Source organism: Alnus glutinosa, chromosome 11 (assembly GCF_958979055.1).
Source record: "Alnus glutinosa chromosome 11, dhAlnGlut1.1, whole genome shotgun sequence".
In the NCBI taxonomy this organism is placed as follows: Eukaryota; Viridiplantae; Streptophyta; class Magnoliopsida; order Fagales; family Betulaceae; genus Alnus; species Alnus glutinosa.
In genome coordinates this window covers 17,808,859-17,828,214 of record NC_084896.1, presented here as the reverse complement: position 1 = coordinate 17,828,214, position 19,356 = coordinate 17,808,859, and the positions used below count along the sequence as shown (strand labels likewise).

The window sequence follows — 19,356 nt, the reverse complement described above, 5'->3', positions numbered from 1 at the left end:
TGTGTAATAAAATTAAACTGTAAACCCCCCCCCCCCCTTTCAATATGAAGCATAACAAATTCATCTTGGACAAAATATCATAAAATAGAGTAAAACAAAGGGCTTTAGTAAACACATCGGCTAATTGATTCTTGGAAGTAATCCTTTTTGAATTTTCTCTCGAACACGGTGATAATCTATTTCGCTGGGCTTTGTCCGCTCATGATAAACTGGATTTCCTGCTATACGAAGAGCTGCCTGACTATCGCAAAAAAGTAATGCAGGCTAAGAATGATCAACTTGTAAAGTCTGCAGCAATGAAGATGTAATGAACCAAGGAAAAACGCTAGCCAAATCTGCGCTATCACCCTAAAATAACTAGTCAATTTGGGGCTTTCCTAGAATCCCTTATAAAGCTTAGTTCCACCTAGCAACTAAGTAATGTGGGACTTAACACCCATGAGTATCTTTATAAACCACTCACTCTGTATGAGCTATTCATCTCTTCCCAATACCAAGGTATTACAAACTCCCCCCTTAAACCCCTGAAGTCATCGTCAGGGCCATGTCATGCAGTGCTCCTATACCATATGACTTGACATTATTAGGTGGTTCTGATACCTTTTGTAACGACTCAAGAAAAAACGCTAGTTAGATCTGTGCTAACACCCCATAAGGATTACTCAATTTGGACATTTCCTAGAATCCCTTCTAAAGCCCAATTTTACCTAATAACTAGGCAATGTGAGACTTAGCACCCATGAGTATCTTTATAAACCACTCACCCTTATGACTTATTCATCTCTTCCCAATATGAGATCGAGGTGTTAAAGAAAGCCACATCAATTCATAGTAAGTAGATGCTATAGAATGATATTCAGCTTCAGCCGAAGATAGAGAAACTGTTTGTTGTTTCTTGGATTTCCTAGAGGTCAACGAATCTCCAAGGAAGACACAAAAATCAATGACCGATCGACAAGTATCGAGACAAGCAGCCCAATCTGAATCACAAAAGTCTTTCAATTGAAGATCGGATGCAGAAGAATAGAATAATCCCTTACCAGGATTATTTTGAGGTATCTAAGCACTCGATGACCAACATCCATATGTGTTTGACAAGGTTGGTCCATAAATTGACTTAGAGTCTGTACAGAATAGGCTAAATCAGGCCTAGTGATGGTGAGATACAAGAGACGACCAACTAGTCAGTGGTAGCTAGTAGGATTTGAAAGCAAAGGCCAATCAAGCCGAGAAAATTTTATATTGGTTTCCATGGGAAATTTTACTGGTTTTGTTGCTAATAAACCAGAATCTTCTAAAATCTCTAAATCATATTTTCTTTGACAGAGTGAAATACCCTGAGATGCCCTTGCAATTTCAAGTCCAAGGAAGTATTTAAGAGTTCCAAGATCCTTAAGCTTAAACTGCTCATTAAGAAGTTGAGTGATATCCGAGATAGCATTGGAATCATTGCTTGCCAACACAATGTCATCTACATATACCAGTAATGCAATATAAGATGAATCAACTTTCCTTGTAAACAAAGAATAGTCAAATTTTGATTGAAGAAAACTTTGATTGATCAAGGCACTAGAAAATTTGGAGAGCCACTGTCTGGATGCCTGCTTTAGACCATATAACAATTTTTTCAAATGACATACTTGAGACCCTACTTTGCTGGAATAACCAAATGGTAAAGACATGTAGACTTCCTCATCCAAATCACCATGTAAAAAAGCATTATTGATATCAAGTTGATTTAGATACCATCCCTTGACAACATCAATGGCTAGAGGACATCGCACGGTAGTAAGTTTTGCTACAGGTGAGAATGTCTCATAATAATCAATCCCTTCAGATTGTGTATATCATTTTGCTATTAGACATGCTTTATACCTTTCGATAGTCCCATCAACCTTGTGTTTGATTTTAAACACCCATTTGCAACCAATGGCATGTTTGTGAGGAGGTAAATCAATAAGCACTCAAGTCGTTCAAGGGCTGAAATTTCAACTTGCATAGCATATCTCCAGAGAGGATCTTTAATGGCTTGGTGATAATAGTTTGGTTCAACATGAGATGATACGTTTAAACTGAAATGCTTATGATTGGATGAGAGTTTATCATAGGATAAAGGATAAGGAATACCTAAAGAATTATCTATCATTGGAATAGAAGTGGATGGGAGAGACAGCCAGTTGACAATGATACTCTTGCAAATAACCTGGTTTGTGTCAAATAAGTGAAGATCTACGAAGAGGAGACACACTAGGAGAAAATGATGTCCTATGTGAAGAAGGTATATGAGGAGAAGAGATATCACGAGGTGAAGATGATCTACTAGATGGAGTTATATTAGAGGTTGTATTTTATGTTGATGAAATGATAAGATTAATGTCATTATAGAATGGAATGACAGAATGAGGTAAAACAACAGTTTTACTTGATAGTGAAGATTGTATAGAATTTTGAGAAAATGGAAATGTGGTTTCATGAAATATGAAATCTCAGGATACAAAAATAGATTTAATGTGTAAATCATATAATTTGTAACCTTTGATGCCATACAGATACCCAATTAAAATACATACACGATCTCTAGGATCAAATTAAGAGCGATGTCTAGTAATGGTAAATGCATAGCATAAACATCTGAAGACACGAAAATGAGTATAATAAGGAGGAATAGAATGTAAGAGTTCATATGGAGTTTTATTTGAAAGAAGAGGAGTAGGAATGCAGGAATATTGAATTGAGTAAAAATCAATTCAAAAAAAGCTTGTATGACAAATCTAGTTTGAGATTTACTTTGCATCAAATACACTCATATAAAACGAGTATAATCATCAACAATAGTAAGAAAGTAAGATGAACTATTGGTGGATTTAACAGAAAATGGTCTCCAAATGTCACAATGAATGAGATCAAAAGATCGTTTAAAAATAGAAGTACTAACATGAAAAGGTAATCGATGTTGCTTAGCTATAGGAAATATTGAGCAACACTTACTTGAAACAAGATTACAATCAGGAAACAAGAGTTTAAGTCGAATATCAAATAAATGACCAAAACAAAAATGCCAAAGACTATCAGAATTAGCAGAAAAAACTTGAGCAGCTTTAGGAGAAACAAAGGTAGATGACTGCAGATTATGCATAAAAAAGAAGATGCCTCCTTGTTCTCTACCCATACCAATCATCCTCCAACTTTAAAGATGTTGGATGAAACAGAAACCAGCCAAAAAAATATACAGCAATGCAAAACTTTGATTAGTTTGCTTGCTGAAATCAGGTTAAAAGAAAATGAACGAACACAGAGAACATCTGTTAGAATAAAATTTTATGTTATCTTAATAGTGCCAATGTGTGTAACAGAAGCATATTTGTCATTTCGTAATCGAACAGATTTTGATACAATTGAAGTAATAGATATTAGACAAGATATAGAGCAAACCATGTCATTGGTTGCCCCAATGTCTATAATCCATTAATTATTGGAAGAAATTTTTTAAGAAATTTCAAAAGATGTGGAAGAACAAAAATTGAATGTTTTGGTCCGTTTGGGTGTTCGATTTTTTAAATCAAAATTTAATTTTTATTTGGTGTGCTAATTTCAATGCAAAGAAAATATGTTTGGATGATGAGTAGAATTTAAATTCTTTTTGAAATTCTGTTTGGGTGCTCAATTTTTGAAATTAAAAAGTAGTGTTCTTTAATGGTAGGAAATTATTAGAAATGATTGGATATATGAAAAGTTGTGTATAATGATTGGTGTTATAAAAGTAGTGTGAAATAATGATTAAAATAATAATTATTTATTATAAAATAATATTAAAAATTATTATTTAATTTAAATAATTATTATTTGTGATTAGTGGGTGAATGACGTGTGGGACCCACAAGAAAAGCATGCATTTTTTATAACTTAATGAATTCCGGGTTGTTTTTCGGGTTGAATCCGAGTTGGATTCAACCACCCAGAAAATAGGAAAATACCCAAAGAGAATCAGTATTCTCTTCAGTTCCCGAACATACCATTAATGTCTAAAGAGATAGAGGTAGAATTACTACCTGCCATGTCAAAAAGATAGTCTTGATTGACAACATTGTGAATAGAGGCTGGGACTTCATTTGGAGGTTGCTGCTGCAGCATAGACACCAATTGTTCATACTACTCATTAGTGATAGGTAGATGAGGAATATTAAAATCTGACACTTGATTCGCAAATGGAGTGGATTTTCCTCTGTTGAACTTGAAACTAGGAGGATAGCCATGAATTTTATAGCATTTGTCCATTGTATGACCTAAAATGCCACAATGAGTGTGTTTAGGTCTTTCTTTGCAAGTGAGCATTAGCTTATATCCCTGTGATTGACTCTGAGATGCAGTGGATGACTTATATCATTGAGATTAATTCTGAGATGCAGTGGTTAGCATGGCAGTAATGTAGTGATTTAAAGAACCAACAGATGAAATGACTTGTATTTGGCATTTCTCTTGAATAATGAGAGAAAAAACTTTTTTTTATAGTAGGCAGTGGATCAATCAATAGTATTTGCCCCCGAATGTGAGAGAATGTTTCATTAGTCCCATTAGGAACTAGAAGATATATTCTTCATCACCAGGGGTGGAGCTAGGATTTGAGATTTGGGGGGTGGGGGGGGGGGGGGGGGGGGGGCTAAAACTAAAAAATTAAAAAAAAAAAATTTAGGAGTAAAATTTAAATTCTTTTTGTTTTTTAGAATTTTTTTTTTGGGGGGGGGGGGGACCACCTTGTGCCTTGGGGGGGCCCTCCGCCCCTATTCATCACGGTAATCAATCAATTTCTTCATAGCACCACATAAGCGAGATGGAAGAGGTCGAAAATTGTTAATCTCATCCCATAAACCTTTGAGATTAGTGAAATAACATCACCGAGAGATTTTCTTGAGTCAAGGCAAAAATCACCTTCTGAATTTGAAAGATCCTTGGTCCATTGCATAGAGAGAAACAATCTTTGAGATCGTTTCCTATTTCTTCAATTTTATCAATATAAATGATACTCCTACTAAAATGCTCTGGCCAAAAACTTAAAATAATTAATTCCCATGAATCTATATCAATGGGGTTTTTTCATCTCACTTTGATAAATCAAAGTATTATGAATTCCTTTTTAAGTAGTGTTACCATAATGCTATATGTGATCACCCAATACAATGTTTTAACCATGAAAGATATCACTTCTAAATGTATGTAAGTGACCTCTACTTCACATTTGATTTCACATTCATTTCAGGATTGAGAGTCAATAATATGAGTAGTTGTGAGTTTAAGTTATTCATACTGACAGTAGTTATAATAGAATACCGACTATGTGGTTCATTTGGTGCATTGTAACCGCATCAACATATCAATCAGAAGTCCCCATTTCACACAATCAAGATATATCATCATGATTGATATGTTATAGTCTCATTAAATGTAATGTCCAATTTCATTAGTGGCTACAAACAATAACTTATAAATTACAAGGTTTATGGTTTAAGATCTTCTTTGTAATAATCTCATTAACACACCTTAAACCATATTCAATAATATAATAAATAATATGCCCAATGTTCTTTGAAAAATAAAGACTCATTTTTTTTGTGTGTGTGATCAACCAATCAACCAAAATATAAAGTGCGGAAAGTAAATAACACAGATATTTTGGTAACAAAGTGGAAAATCTTTGTACCAAAGGGAAAAACCACTCCGGGGCAGCCAAACCCAAGAAATCCACTATTCAGAAGAAAAGCAGTCATACTCACATACCCCTAATGCAATAGTCGTGCTTTTAATTCTGACACGTACACATACGTGAACGCCTCTCAACCAGACCTTTTGTCTGAAGAGTTCTTCAATGGACTCCTTTAGCTTAAAGCTCATCTCTAAGTTAGACTTCAAAAGGTTGATCAAATCACACAAATAAAAACTCTAAGAGAGCTAACACATCTAACAGTATCTGCATAAACACCCTCTCTTAGCATACAGGAACTCTATACTAAATTCACTTACAAAATACAACCTCCAAGCCTCTTTAAACAGGCTTCAAAAATCCTAATTCTATTCAAACTCGAATTTCCATAGGCGGCGTCCATACGAAGCTTGTGGCATCCGGACCTGCAACCCTAGCGTTCAAACTGGTAACCCTAGTGTCTGGACGAGTGCAATAAAACCCTTTCTTCATCCACAGTCATCGCATTTTTGTTCGGACCCTTTGCAAACGAAGATTTACTGACTTTAGCATCTGCTAGGCCGTTCAGAACTTGAGCTGCTGACTCCACCGTCTGCTGTAGCGTTCGGACCTTGATCGGACACTGAGTTTCTGACTTAGGTGTCCGGACCTTGGCAATTGGTGGTCTGGACGGTCTGGAGAAAAAATCGACTTTCTGAGCTGTAAATCTTCTAGATTCCTTCCTTTACTAGGATATTTCCTTCTTAGTGAAATTCTATGCAGATTACTTCCTTGTTCAGCCTTGAAAATTAAAAGACTCATAATTTACCCCGTGTGTGTGTAATCAATTTGTAACAAAATATCTAAATGAGAAATTTAAAGAAGACATATATTTTGTTAACGAAATAGAAACTCAATTAAGAGAAAACCCACTATGGGGCAGCCAAACCCAGGATATCCACTATTCAGAAAACAAAACTAGTAACAAAGCAGTAACACTCACATACCCCGATGCAGCCATCATACATTGCACTCTAACACGTACATATACGTAAACGCTTTCTAACTAGGTCTCCTACCTTAAGGGTCTTCAATGAAATCATTTAGCTTAGGGCTCCTCCCTAAGCTAGACTTCAAAACTAATCAAATCACACAACGACCCTCAAAGAGCTAGCTAATTAATCTCACAATATCTGCCTAAACACCCTTTCTAAATACAAAGGAATTCAATACTGAATTTTGTAAATAATACATGCCTAGAGGCCTCTATTTATAGGCTTAGAAAACCTAAATTTCCACTGATTCAGATTTTTCTAGGCAGCATCCGGACGGAGTCGAAGAGCGTCCGGACAGTGAACTGTGCAACTGCCTTTCTATAACGTGCTTCACTCGTTTTCATATTAAGGCCGCATCCAAACAGTATTGCCCTAGCGTCCGGACGGTTGCAAGCTGTCTTTCACGATCCGTGTCTACAAAGGAAAACTAGATTCTTCTTAAACACTGAAGAGCGTACGGATGTGTTACCCTAACGTCCGGACGGATGCAACGTTGAGCTTGTCAGAATCTTCTAGACACAAAATGGAGTCCGGACGCATCACTGGGCCGTCTGGACAGAAACAAGGGATCCGACTTTTGCTGAGTTGTCAAATGCTTAGAATATTCCTAGAACTTCTGAAATTGTCTTCTTGATGCTTGCGACACTAAACTTGACATAATAAGGCTCTTTCCATCTTTAGAGAAATAAACTTTGATAAACTAGAGATTCTGAATAATACGGTAACCCTGTTTACGACAACAACATTACATGATAATGTTTTTGTCAACAAAATGAAGCCAATAAAACTAACAATCATTTTCCATCTTGAAATTAAATATTCTGCAACAATTCTTCTAGAATCCTCTGGAATTACGATGTCCCTATTATGGAAGTCCCAGATATGGAGGCATTTTTGTCAACGAAAATGTAGCCAATTAAAATAAACTAACATTCTTGAAATAATTTAGCAAATAAACAACTTTATTTAATAAACTAAAATTTCATACAATAGAAATTGGCTTTTTGGGCATAAAACTTAACAAATATATATATATATGAAGTCATAATTGTTAGTTTTTATTGGCTACTGCTGAAACAGAGATGCCGTATTTTATCCAGAGTTTTCCAAATTATTTAGAGTTTAAATCTCAACTATGGAAATGTTTTAATATGACAAATATCAGTGTCACAAGCATCAAGAAAGCAATTTCTAGACACTTGGGAGATTTTGTGCAGTTTACAACTTAGCAAAAGTCGGATCCCCAGTTGACCGTTCGACCGGCCCAGGGAAGTGTCCGGAAGCCCATCAGTTTGAGAAGATTCTAAACAGCTCAGCATAGACAGCATGATCCATCCAGATGATAAGGCAATATCGTCCGGATGCAGTCCTTAATATGGAAAAGCGTGAAGCGCGTTATGGAAGTCGGTTTCAATTTGCAGTCCAAACGCTCTATGCCTACATCTGGATGCCGCCAAGAGAACTCCGAATCAGTGTTGAATTAGGTTTTCAAAAGCCTATAAATAGAGGTCTCTAAGCATGTATTATTGACAGAATTCAGTATTGAATTCCTTTGAGCTTAGAGAGGGTGTTTAGGTAAAAATTGTGAGATTCATTAGCTCTTTAAGAGTTGCCCGTTGTGTGATTTTATCATGTGAAGTCTAACTTAGGGAGGAACCCTAAGCTAAAGGATTTCATGGAAGACCCCTTCAAGTAGGAGACCTAGTTGGGAAGCATTCACGTTGAGTTACGTGTTAGAGTGCAAGTACGATCGCTGCGCCAGCGGTATGTGAGTGTTACTACTTTGTTACTAACTTTGTTTTTTAAATAGTGGATATCTTGGGCTTAGCTACCCCAGAGTGGTTTTTCTCTTAATTGAGTTTCCATTTCGCAACAAAATATTTGTCTCCTTTAAATTCCACATTTAATATTTTGTTCCACATTTGATCACACACACACGGTAAAATAGGAGTATATTATTTTTCAATAATTTTGTTAGATATGGCCTATATGTGTCTTTAACCCCTTCACGATAGGGTTTGGGCGTCTTATAAAACCCCTGGTACATTTTTGGTGCCTCGGCAATGAACATAGCTAGTCATCCCCTAGTTGCCCACCCGGTACAATCCTGAGTGATCTAGCCAATTAGTAATGCGAGCAAGGGTAACACCGCTTGTACGTGCTTGCACTGGACACAATAACCCTTGGATTCAAGGTAGAAACTTATACACACATCCTTTGGCCACATAGGCAAGTCTATATAATTGGTATAACATGCCACATATTCTATTATAAAAAAAATTCTCAACATTTTGCAATGATGGTCATGACACACAATTAGGGTTGTAATCGAGCCAAACCGAGCTTTAAGATTTCAAGACTGGCTCGTTTATGAGTCCAGCTTAAATAGTTGAGTTCGAACTCGAGTCAAGCTATGAAATGTGTGTTCAAGCTTGGCTCATTTAAAACTCGAGGCAGCTCAAGCACAAGGTTGTTGAGAATGCCATTTGAGCCGATCTAGGTTACTCGACAAGCTCGGCTCAACTAGAGCTTTAGTAAGGCTATTAAATTTTTCAATGTGTAATCAAAGTAGAGTTCAAGTCCAAGTTTGTGAACAACCTCTATACATTTATTAATAACATAAATATATAATATGTAACTATATAAGACATATTATAAAATATAGGATATAACTATAGTATCTAAGTAACAAATTAACAATATATTATTATACATAATTAGAGAGTATAAACTATGGTATATGTATGATGTGAGGAAGTAATAAGTCTAATATATTCTATATAACTAAATAACTATAATATAAGTATAATATATAACTATTGTTACCATGTTTGATGTGATATATGTGTTTATATATATATATATACACACACTATTTAATATAGTTATATTGTTATATACTAACTATTAAGAACTATAAATTCTAAACTTTAAATTCTTCTTCCTTTATAAGAGTAAATTTTATAAGCAAGTACGAAATTTTTGTAGAACAACATTTATATAGGAAATATGTTTTGATTTTCTTTTTAACTTGTTATGATGAGGTTCAAGTGTATAAAGTGACTCCTACCAATATTTCGTACCAAAAAGCAATGATCAAACTCTTTGCAGACAAAACTTAAAAAAAAATTGGTGTTGGAAATACTCACCATAGAGGTAAACAAAAGCAGATGTTTTTAAAGTATGAACAATATCATGTCTAAACTGTGGATGGGTGTAAAAATATAGCTTGCTAAAACAAGGTTTTAAACCAAAATAAAACAATGGCTTCTTTGTCAATGACAAGGACTTTAAATATCCAAGATAATGGCTATAAAGGCTATGACAATTTGTACAAGTGTTAGGAATAAAGGCTTAAGAGATTTAAACAATGTTCTTTAACTATTATAAACCATGCATGGCTATCATACGGCTAAGACGCTAAGTACAAAAAGAGCACTACTAAATGACAACATTAGACAATCATAATAAAGGACAAAAGAAAGTATATTATACCACCTCATCAATATCCGAACCAAGAATTTGGGTTGCCTTTGTTTTACCAAAAAAAAAAAAAAAAAAAGAAGAAGAAGAAAAGATATGATGGGAGAGATTGACATATCGGTCTGCAGTCTACTGTGAGAGATAGAGGTGGAGAAACTGAGATTTTTGCAAGAGAAAGATGTGGCTATATGGGAAAATATGAGAGAGTGTGACGGTAGTTATGCCAAAACTTGTCAATTTATAAAGTTAGGTTTATGAGTTCTAACATGCTGTAGGGAAAAATAAATTATAGTGAATTTAATTCCGTAACCGGACAGGTTTTTATGGCGGCTAGGGTTGGAATTTAGTGAAGTAAAATATAATTTTTTTTGCTTAAGACACTTAAAAATGTATATTAAAGTAGTGTTCTAGAATTCTCTTTTAGCAATTATTATTATTATATGTATGTTATTATTTTATTTATGTCTATATAACTATATTATGCATATAATGATCCATTCTCATTACTAGATTGAACCTACCATTTCCTATAGTCTTAGTTATCAATTGAAAATTACTATTCTTTCCCTGAAAGAAAATCAAGATTATTACATCTCTAGTAATAGAGTTTTTTGGAGTCCCCAGGAACACCAACTGTTAGCACGTCCTGGTGACATCTCTAGTAACGAAGCTCTCTAGAAGTCCAAAGTCAGCATGTACAAGTAACAGAGCTCTTGAGTTGATCCTCAAAGTCTTTATCACAAAATCCATTAGCATGGCTTGGTGACGAGCATGTGATGGTTTTACACTAAACATAAAAAGGTTTAACTTTTTACACGAAATAACTTAGGTGTTCAAAAGTTTAACAACCCAAGTTTTGATCACCGAATAAGACTAATTTCTAAGACCTAACAACATGTAAATCAAGAAGTAACAATTACACAATCATTCATTTGTATAAATCGTATCATCATGCTTATAAAATTAGGGTTCATATCATTGAATCATAATTATTCAAGACGCTATAAAAATGCATAGTTCATATCAAAATATTCATGCTCGAAAATCTTAGTCTTAGAGTCCACATGAAAGTTTACTCACCAAGTACGTAATAATCCACAAAGAAGTTGTTTTGGATCGAGTCAACTCCCTCGTCTACAAGGTATTCTACCATTAGCCACACTTATAGATGCAAATTCTAACTTAAAACCTAAAACTTAAACTATATGTATTATGCTTGAACAGGCCGTTAGGACGATCTCAATGTTAGGATGATCTCGCTATTAGGACAATCATCTAATGTTGGAACGATTTGATCGTCAAGACGGTTTTTAAACAAAGACTTCTAACTCTAAGAAATAATATTTTTTTTTCCATTTAACAAATTCTAAGGCTTAAAAAGGCTTCATTTTACTAATTTAGACACTAAACACAATTATATATGAAGCTCAAACACTAAAGTCTCATGCTTTATCCAAAAAATCAAATTTTTGTTTTTTACCAAAAAGCAAAACTTTCTTTAACAATACTCCAAAAATCACAAGGATCACCACAATACCTTTAGAAGTAAGTTTACTCTTATACAGTCCAACATTCTCAATAGAACATATTATCCACAAAACTCAACTCTTTAACCCTAAAGTCACCATCTTTCATCACAAAAGCTCAATTTTTACAATTTAAAACACACGTATACATTCACACGCATGAAAATAAACTCATCGTAACATCTTAACATAACATTAAAAACAAAATATAAACAAGATAGGCCAAGGAAAGAGGTGCATGGCTTACCCACTAGAAGATTTGAGCTCAAACTCTTAAGAAATCCCAACTTCATCTTCCTCTCTCACTTTCTCTCTCTCTCTCTCTAGAGGTTAGGGCACGTACCAAATGGTGCCCTACGGTTCATAATGGGGGTTTTAAAGACCTTCACTGCGTTTGTGCAGTGTTGGTCTTATCCAGTTCGCATGCAAACTATCATCTTTCGGACAATTTCTGGACCGTTTGGACATGTTGCTGACCCGGATCGTTTAGGCGATGACCGAACATCTCTCTTCTTTTTCCCTTACCTATCGTTCAACAGTTTTCATATAAAATTACTCCTAGCTATTTAAAATCCCTTCTTCTCTCTTTTTTTTTTTTTTTTTTTTTTTTTTTTCCTTTTTGAAATTTGTGACTAATCCAACTCTATTATAAACAGTTACATACTATTTAGGGTGTCCTTGATCCTAATTTAATGCAGGGTATACACTTGTGTTGTCACCAATTAGAAGAATATGATTCAAATTTAGTTTCTTGTATTCCTAGCAATATTCATTCTTATTCTTAAGAAATGACCATTCCAATTTTCCAAACGTAGCCTAATAGTTGGTCAGTGCCATGACTCATTAGCTCTTAATCAAATAATACACAAACTCCTTTTTTTTCTTTTTCTTTTTCTTTTTTGAAACTCCACTTACTCCCTAAAGTGTCATCGCTTTTGCAATTACATCCTTAAAGTTTAAAAGCTCTCAATGTCGGGAATTCAGTTTAAAAAGTTTGCAATGTCACCAATCCATTTGGATTTTTTTTTATTAAATCTTTATTAACGATTTGAAAATTTTCAAAATACGCCAATCTTTTTTTTCTTTTTTTCTTTTTCTTTTTTTTTTAAAAAAAAAACAAAGTGAAAGAACTCGTAGCTTTGGCTCTATGTCAGCTATGAGTTCTACCCCTTTTTTTTTTTCCTTTTGACTTTTTTTTTTTTTGTTTTTTGTTTTCAATTTTTAAATTTTAAATTTAAGGATATATACATAGGTAGCTTTTAAAATCACCATTTGATTAATTACACGCTTAATGATGATTTTAAAAGCCACCTCATTTTTTAATGGACATTTGATGGACACTTAATATATTAATAGAATTACTTCGAAATATCATCTTAAAAAAAAAAAAAAAAAAAAAAAAAGAAAGGACGAAACATTTTATTTAAGTAATTTTTTATTTTTTTAAATAAAATTTATGCCTACGTGTCAAGGGCCGAATTGTAGCAAGCAGGACTATGAGAACCGTAGTGAAACCTTGACGAGAAGTAGCTCTTTACTGTTTGGGGGTTCTTCTGGCAGAAACGCAGACGCAACAGGCGAGCGAGCGAGAGAGAAAGGGGCAGAGAGAGATGGAGCACGAGGACGTGGACACATCTGGCGCAGAGGACACCCCTAACAACAACGAAGCAGTAATGCGTTTCCTTTTCTCAAAACTTTATTTCGACTCCCCTGAAAGGTTTAATTGAAGAAGAAAAAAGCGAAACCCTAATTTTAAAAAAAAATGTATTGCAGGAACTTGACGACATGAAGAAGCGGTTGAAGGAGATGGAGGACGAAGCGGCTGCTCTGCGAGAGATGCAGGCCAAGGTCGAAATGCAAATGGGCTCTACACAAGGTTTTTTTTTAATCAGATTCGTTATATACACAGCTTCTTTAATTTTTTATTTTTAATGTAATTTCTAGTATTTTGTGGTTTTTTATTTATATTTTTTGGTTTTACATTGATTTTTTACAGTAGTATATAGGTTTCAATTCTGGTAAGAAGCTCTGTCAGTAGGTCATGATTAATATTTGAGTGCATGTTCTTTTAGTGATCAGGTTTCGATTTGATCTCCCTGAAAAATTAGAAAGAAGAAAGTCTTGGTAATTAATCATGGGTTCCCGAGATGACGATGTATTTTTGTTATATTTTATGTTCTTTTTTCTTTTCGGTCCCAAGAAAAAGGTGCAGAAGGACTGTTGATTTACATTATTGGAGTTATTCTTTGTCCCATATAAGATGAAAAAAAAAAGAAAAAAAGCAGCAGCCTCTAAACGCAAGTTCAATTTGAATTTCATGATAATATAATGCTGGGGATATTTGATATATGTTTAATTAGAAGATGACTTTGTGGTTGAATCAGATTAGAAGGATAAGTTAAGAAGTTTAACACCTCATGATGTTTTTGTTTTTAATGGGTGGTTGTGTGATGCTCGATTTTATAACCTGATATATATAATGATGATTATGACGATATTGATACATATAACTTGATATGTTTCTTTTTTTCTTTTTTTGTGCGACTAGATCCTGCTAGTGAAGCTGCAGCACAGGCAAATAGAGAGGAAGTAGATTCTCGATCAATTTTTGTTGGCAATGTGAGGCCTCTTTTTCTTGTTTAATTTTGTAGTTTGTCTTTATAGAATTCAATTATCTTTCAAGTTGCATGAAAGTTAAGAGGACAAAATATAATTGAAGTTAGGAAATTTAAGTTTAAAAAGAAGAAGGATTATATCAATAAGAGAGTATATTGCTGGAACTGAAATTGAACCTTTTCCAAAGTCTGGGATAGGTAGTATTTAAGCCTAATAGTGCTCCCCACTTGAACACTTGATGCAGATAGGTTCTCCTCAATTAGCTTTTGGAATGTGTTAGCTACTTTTATTTGGTTGCATTGAAATAGGGCATGAACTACATGTTTGCACTTTGCACAAAGTCAAGCTTGAGTAGTCCTTTTTTCTCCTTTGGCGTTCAACAACCATAACGTGTTCAATGGAGAATAAGCACCTATTGGATTATGTGTTCAGGTAACAGTCATTGAAAATTGGCTAATAAGCTCTAACAACAAGGGGATGGCTCTCCTTCCATTCTGCCCCACTTCAACCAAACAATGGGAGGGAGAGGTCCTCTCCCTCTCCCTCCCCATTCCCTCTCCATCCCTCCTACTCGAAGAATGTAGGACCGTTCTCTTTAAAAAGAACCAAACAGGTGCTAAAATGTGGATTAGCAGGTTTGTCAATTGTTTTAGGTGTACAGATTCTAAATGGCATCTTTAGTTCTTTCCTAAATGTCTGGTTTTGTTTCCAGTAATTCTTGCCATCAGATCACAACTTGTCCATTGATCTTTTCCCTCATGATAGGACTCAAGCTTCAAGTTTTGGATTCTTGATGTAGTATGGGATAGTGATTGCTCCTTTTAACCTTCTCCCCTTTTTGTGATATTGACTCTGGTTTTTGCTTGGCGTTATACCTGTTCAAAAATGCTTAATGGTTTCGGTTAACAATGATTTAGGCCTTTCTTTCTGCCCCTTACCTTTTCCAGCTAAACGACCTTTCTAATCAATGGAGCGGAGTTTTCAATGTTTGCGGCAATTGTATCTGGCGGCCAAGTGAATCACTAACTTGGAGTTATTTAATCACTTCCTTGAAGAGTTCTAAAATCATACCATGTTAGAACTGTAATCAGTTTCATTAGATGTGCATGATTGCTCATATTCTTGTTGATAATTCCAAGTTGAGATTTGTGTGTGAACGTGCGCATGGGATTTTCTAAGCTTTAGAGTCTTGCATTGACTTTGTGTTTGACTACAATCGCAGGTCAGGCGTCACTCTTCGAGTTTTCTGATTAACTAAGGGTGTGGTTGGAAGTATTTCTGATGTGAAATACAGCTGGGCTAGGAAAAGAAATAATAATGAATTTCAACAAAAAGAGGGGGGGAGGGGAAGGAAAGAGGATAAAAGTATAGGATTACAGAAGAGAGAAAACAATGAAAGTGATTAAAATTGTTTGGAAAAAAAAAAAAAAAGTATTGAAAGTTTCGGAAAGTAAAATTTGGGAAAAGAAATGGAAAGGAAAGAGGAAAAAAAAACTACTAGAAGCCAAAATCTCACCACTTGCCATTTTGGAGAGGGTGATAGAAAAAGAAAAAATGAAGCAATGGACTAGGATATGTATCACTTTTGTTGGTATAAACACTTGTTCTGGGGCTGGGATGGCCAGAGGAACGGATGTTATTCAAGATTCCTAACCCAGACTCAAAACAGTTGAGAGGTGTAATATGCCTTGAAGATTAAGGGCTAGGCATGGGTATAGCTGTCATATTGGCAAAGCCAGCTGCTGCTTTTGGTGGCGATTATTGCTCGAGGAATGTTTAGGTGTTTTGCTATATCTGGTGAGAGGTCATTGATCTCCCTTTTTTTTTTTCTTTTTTTTTTTCTCACTTGGATTAAATAGGTATCTCTTATGTCTTTCCAGTATTATTGTTTGCTTTTCTTGTTTACTACTCAAGACAAGATCACAAGAATGATCTATGACCTCTTAGGTATCTCTTATGTCTTCCCCAGTTAATTTCTAAAAGTTTCATGGTTAGCGAGCTTATCTTTATTGACTTTATTTTAATTATTTTTTTGTTAGTATCAAGGACCTGAACTGACATTTCTATTAATTTGGCTCAAAATTCTTAAATTACATGCTTTTCTGAGGTAATAAACATGGAGAAATGACTTTTTTCTATGGCAGTTTTGTCTGGCATTCTTATGACTGATGTGCGTGTACTTTTGGCATGGAAACTCTATATTTGAATTTTCTCATCTTCTTATGTAACCATTATTGTTTTAGAAATCATGAGGGGTCAAGTCCCTCTAGCAAAGTTGCCTTTTTGGTTGGCAATGAATGCTGTATGTTTTATACATGCCCTACATCTATGTTTCAGCCTTAATCAATAAAGTTTCTTAAGTGAATCTAATAAAGTAGTAAAGGCATTGATGGTGGGTGGATTTGAGGCTTATATCTAACCCTTCACATATTTTTTAAATAAATAAATAAATTACGATGTGTTATTTGAATAGTCGTTGAAGAACACACCTGCCAGAACATCAAGATGAGACCCAGATATACTGGTTTCATGAATCTTGAAAGCTAGTAGCCAATCTTTGTTATGGTAGTTTGAACCACGAGTTTTGGTGACAAAGTAGTTGAATACCTAGACATTGTACATTCCATTAATCATATTTCTATATCTAATGTAATGGAGGGTTCAACTAGCTGGTTGTACTAGTATAAGGTTGGTTTCAGTGTTCAGCATCTAGTTCAGTTGTAACACTGAATTGATCTGTTAGGCCTAATTCTTTTGGGCACAAACTGGGTCTGCAGGTGGATTATGCATGTACTCCTGAAGAAGTACAGCAGCATTTCCAGACATGTGGAACAGTGAACAGAGTCACTATTCGCACAGACAAGTTTGGTCAGCCAAAGGGTTATGCTTATGTGGAATTTGTCGAAGCAGAGGCTGTCCAAGAGGCTCTCCTGTTGAATGAATCTCAACTACATGGACGCCACTTAAAGGTGAAAGCAATAGTTTTCATTTTTTTTCCTTTTATATATTTTGGAACAATATACACATCAATTTGACTTGCGGATGATTTTGAAACTTTATTGATATAAGTTCCAAACATTGGTAGTTTTTCAACCGCATGAACTTTTTAAATATGGTTGCAGGTGACTGCCAAACGGACCAATATACCTGGGTTGAAGCCGTATCGTGCTCGTCGAGCCAATCCCTTTATGCGAGCCAGAAGCCCCATTATAGCTCCCTACAGCTTCTCCCCTTATGGATATGGGTACGCTTCTTGAAGACTGCCTTCTCTTCTTGGTCATGGATTAACTTGTGATTCTCCAGCCAGTCTTGCTTTTCCTTCATTTGATTGTTATCTGCCCTCTGTGAACCTTTAGAGTGAAACTCTAGCATATTTCTGTTGCAGGAAGGTTCCAAGATTCAGAATGCCAATGCGTTACAGTCCATACTTCTGACTGTTCCATTTTTCTCAGGCAGATATGCTGGTAGTCAGTTAATGGACAAGTGCAACACCTTATCCCTTTGTCATCTCATGGATAATGTTTTGGAAAGATTTAAGAAGATATTTATGCTCTTTAGATTTATCTGATTGTGTTTAAGATTTTAGCATTTTGTTGAGTTTATCTAAAAGCTTTAATGCTTGCAGATGCCATGCAGCCTATAATGTATATTACTGTTTGAAATTTGCCATAGAAAGCTTCCATTGCAGGTTTTGGTGCACGTAAAATTGTTTGGTTTGTTTAGCTCCTTTTTGCTGTTTACATCACATTGCACAAAATTAGGCTGTGATATTGAGATGTATTCGGTTCACTTTTGTAGTTGCATACATCTCACAGTATTTTGCAAGTTTGTCAGAGGTTAAGAGAAATTGGAACCCCCAAGGGATTGGCTTAGGTGGTAAGGGCCTTAATCTTTGTGGAATCCCTCCATTAGGTCTAAGGTTCAAATTCTTTTGGTGCAAACAATTTCTTAGAGCTACGTCTGCCGGCGAAGCAGGAGTCTTATCCGATTCTTGTAGAGGGAATGCTTTGCATGCGTTCAGGTTTGCCCAACAAAGGTGGGTAGACAAAGTGGCCCTGCTGAGTAAAAGGAATGATTGATTAAAAAAAAAGAGGAATAATTATGTTCAAGCATTGTTTTTATTCTTGTTAAACTTTGTCATTTAACATTATAAGGCATCTTCGCACCCTTCCTCCAGTTTTCATTGTGCCTTCATTGTTCTATCATATGACCTTTATCAGTGGATTTTCTTAGTGTACTACTCTGGTATCCGAAATATATTTATTGAGATTTATTGAGTGCTAAAGTATTTATTTATTTTTTATTTTTCCTTTTATATTAGTGCGTGCAAGTATTTAACTTTCCTTGTAGCCGCGAGCCCTATGTCTTATGTTTATGTGTGATGTACCTTCCTTACCAGTGAGATTCAGAACACATCATGCTCCAACAATCTGGGGCTAAGTGATTCAATAACCCACTTGTCTAATTCTTCCAAACATCAAAAGCCCAGCACACTTCAATTGATGTCACTTGTCATTCTTCCCAATTGATAGAGATCTCAAGTAATTTTATTGTTAGGATTGTTAGCAATTCGGGCAGCAATATGAAAAAGCTTTTATGAGATTTGCATGTCTGAACAGGTCTCGGGCAACTTGTATTTCTTGTTGGACATGTGAGCCGTATAAGGACTCACATTTGATGTCTGGATTGGGCAACAAATTGTTAGGAATTCAGGTCGGCGGGTCCTATTCTCTGAATTTCATCCACACTTAAATTCTAAAATCTTAGTTATTGCATTAGGAGACCAAGGATAGAGTAAATGTTTAGGATCACCTCGAATCAACACTTAAGAGACCATAGTCAAGCTGACTTATCGTCACGGTGTACTCATAACATACACAATGAGTGCTTGCAATGAACTCTTGCGGGTTGTTGGAGGCCATACAAAGTTAGTGTATTTGGATTACCATAAATTTAGGGATTGTTATATTAACACAAATCAATACAATGAGTGCTTGCAATG

The 19,356-nt window shown here is 35.2% G+C and overlaps 1 protein-coding gene across 2 annotated transcripts; it reads left to right on the top strand.

The window, feature by feature from the left end:
• Positions 1-13,248: 13,248 nt before the first annotated feature.
• Positions 13,249-17,917, top strand: LOC133882832 (polyadenylate-binding protein 2-like). 2 transcript variants are annotated; one of them, XM_062322053.1, is made up of 6 exons: positions 13,249-13,408; positions 13,512-13,614; positions 14,287-14,357; positions 17,132-17,323; positions 17,477-17,598; positions 17,740-17,917. In XM_062322053.1, the coding sequence occupies exons 1-6, from the start codon at positions 13,349-13,351 to the stop codon at positions 17,786-17,788; spliced, it is 597 nt and encodes a 198-aa protein (XP_062178037.1). In that variant the 5' UTR covers positions 13,249-13,348; the 3' UTR covers positions 17,789-17,917. The 2 variants fall into 2 exon arrangements, with proteins under 2 accessions (XP_062178037.1, XP_062178039.1); XM_062322055.1 differs by having other exon boundaries at positions 13,252-13,405.
• Positions 17,918-19,356: the final 1,439 nt, after the last annotated feature.

Excerpts from the sequence above, each read along its gene's own strand:
- LOC133882832 (XM_062322053.1), top strand. The coding sequence starts at position 13,349 with ATGGAGCACGAGGACGTGGACACATCTGGCGCAGAGGACACCCCTAAC. Across the intron at positions 13,409-13,511 it reads CCCCTAACAACAACGAAGCA|GAACTTGACGACATGAAGAA; the intron begins GTAATGCGTTTC and ends AATGTATTGCAG. Across the intron at positions 14,358-17,131 it reads GATCAATTTTTGTTGGCAAT|GTGGATTATGCATGTACTCC; the intron begins GTGAGGCCTCTT and ends CTGGGTCTGCAG.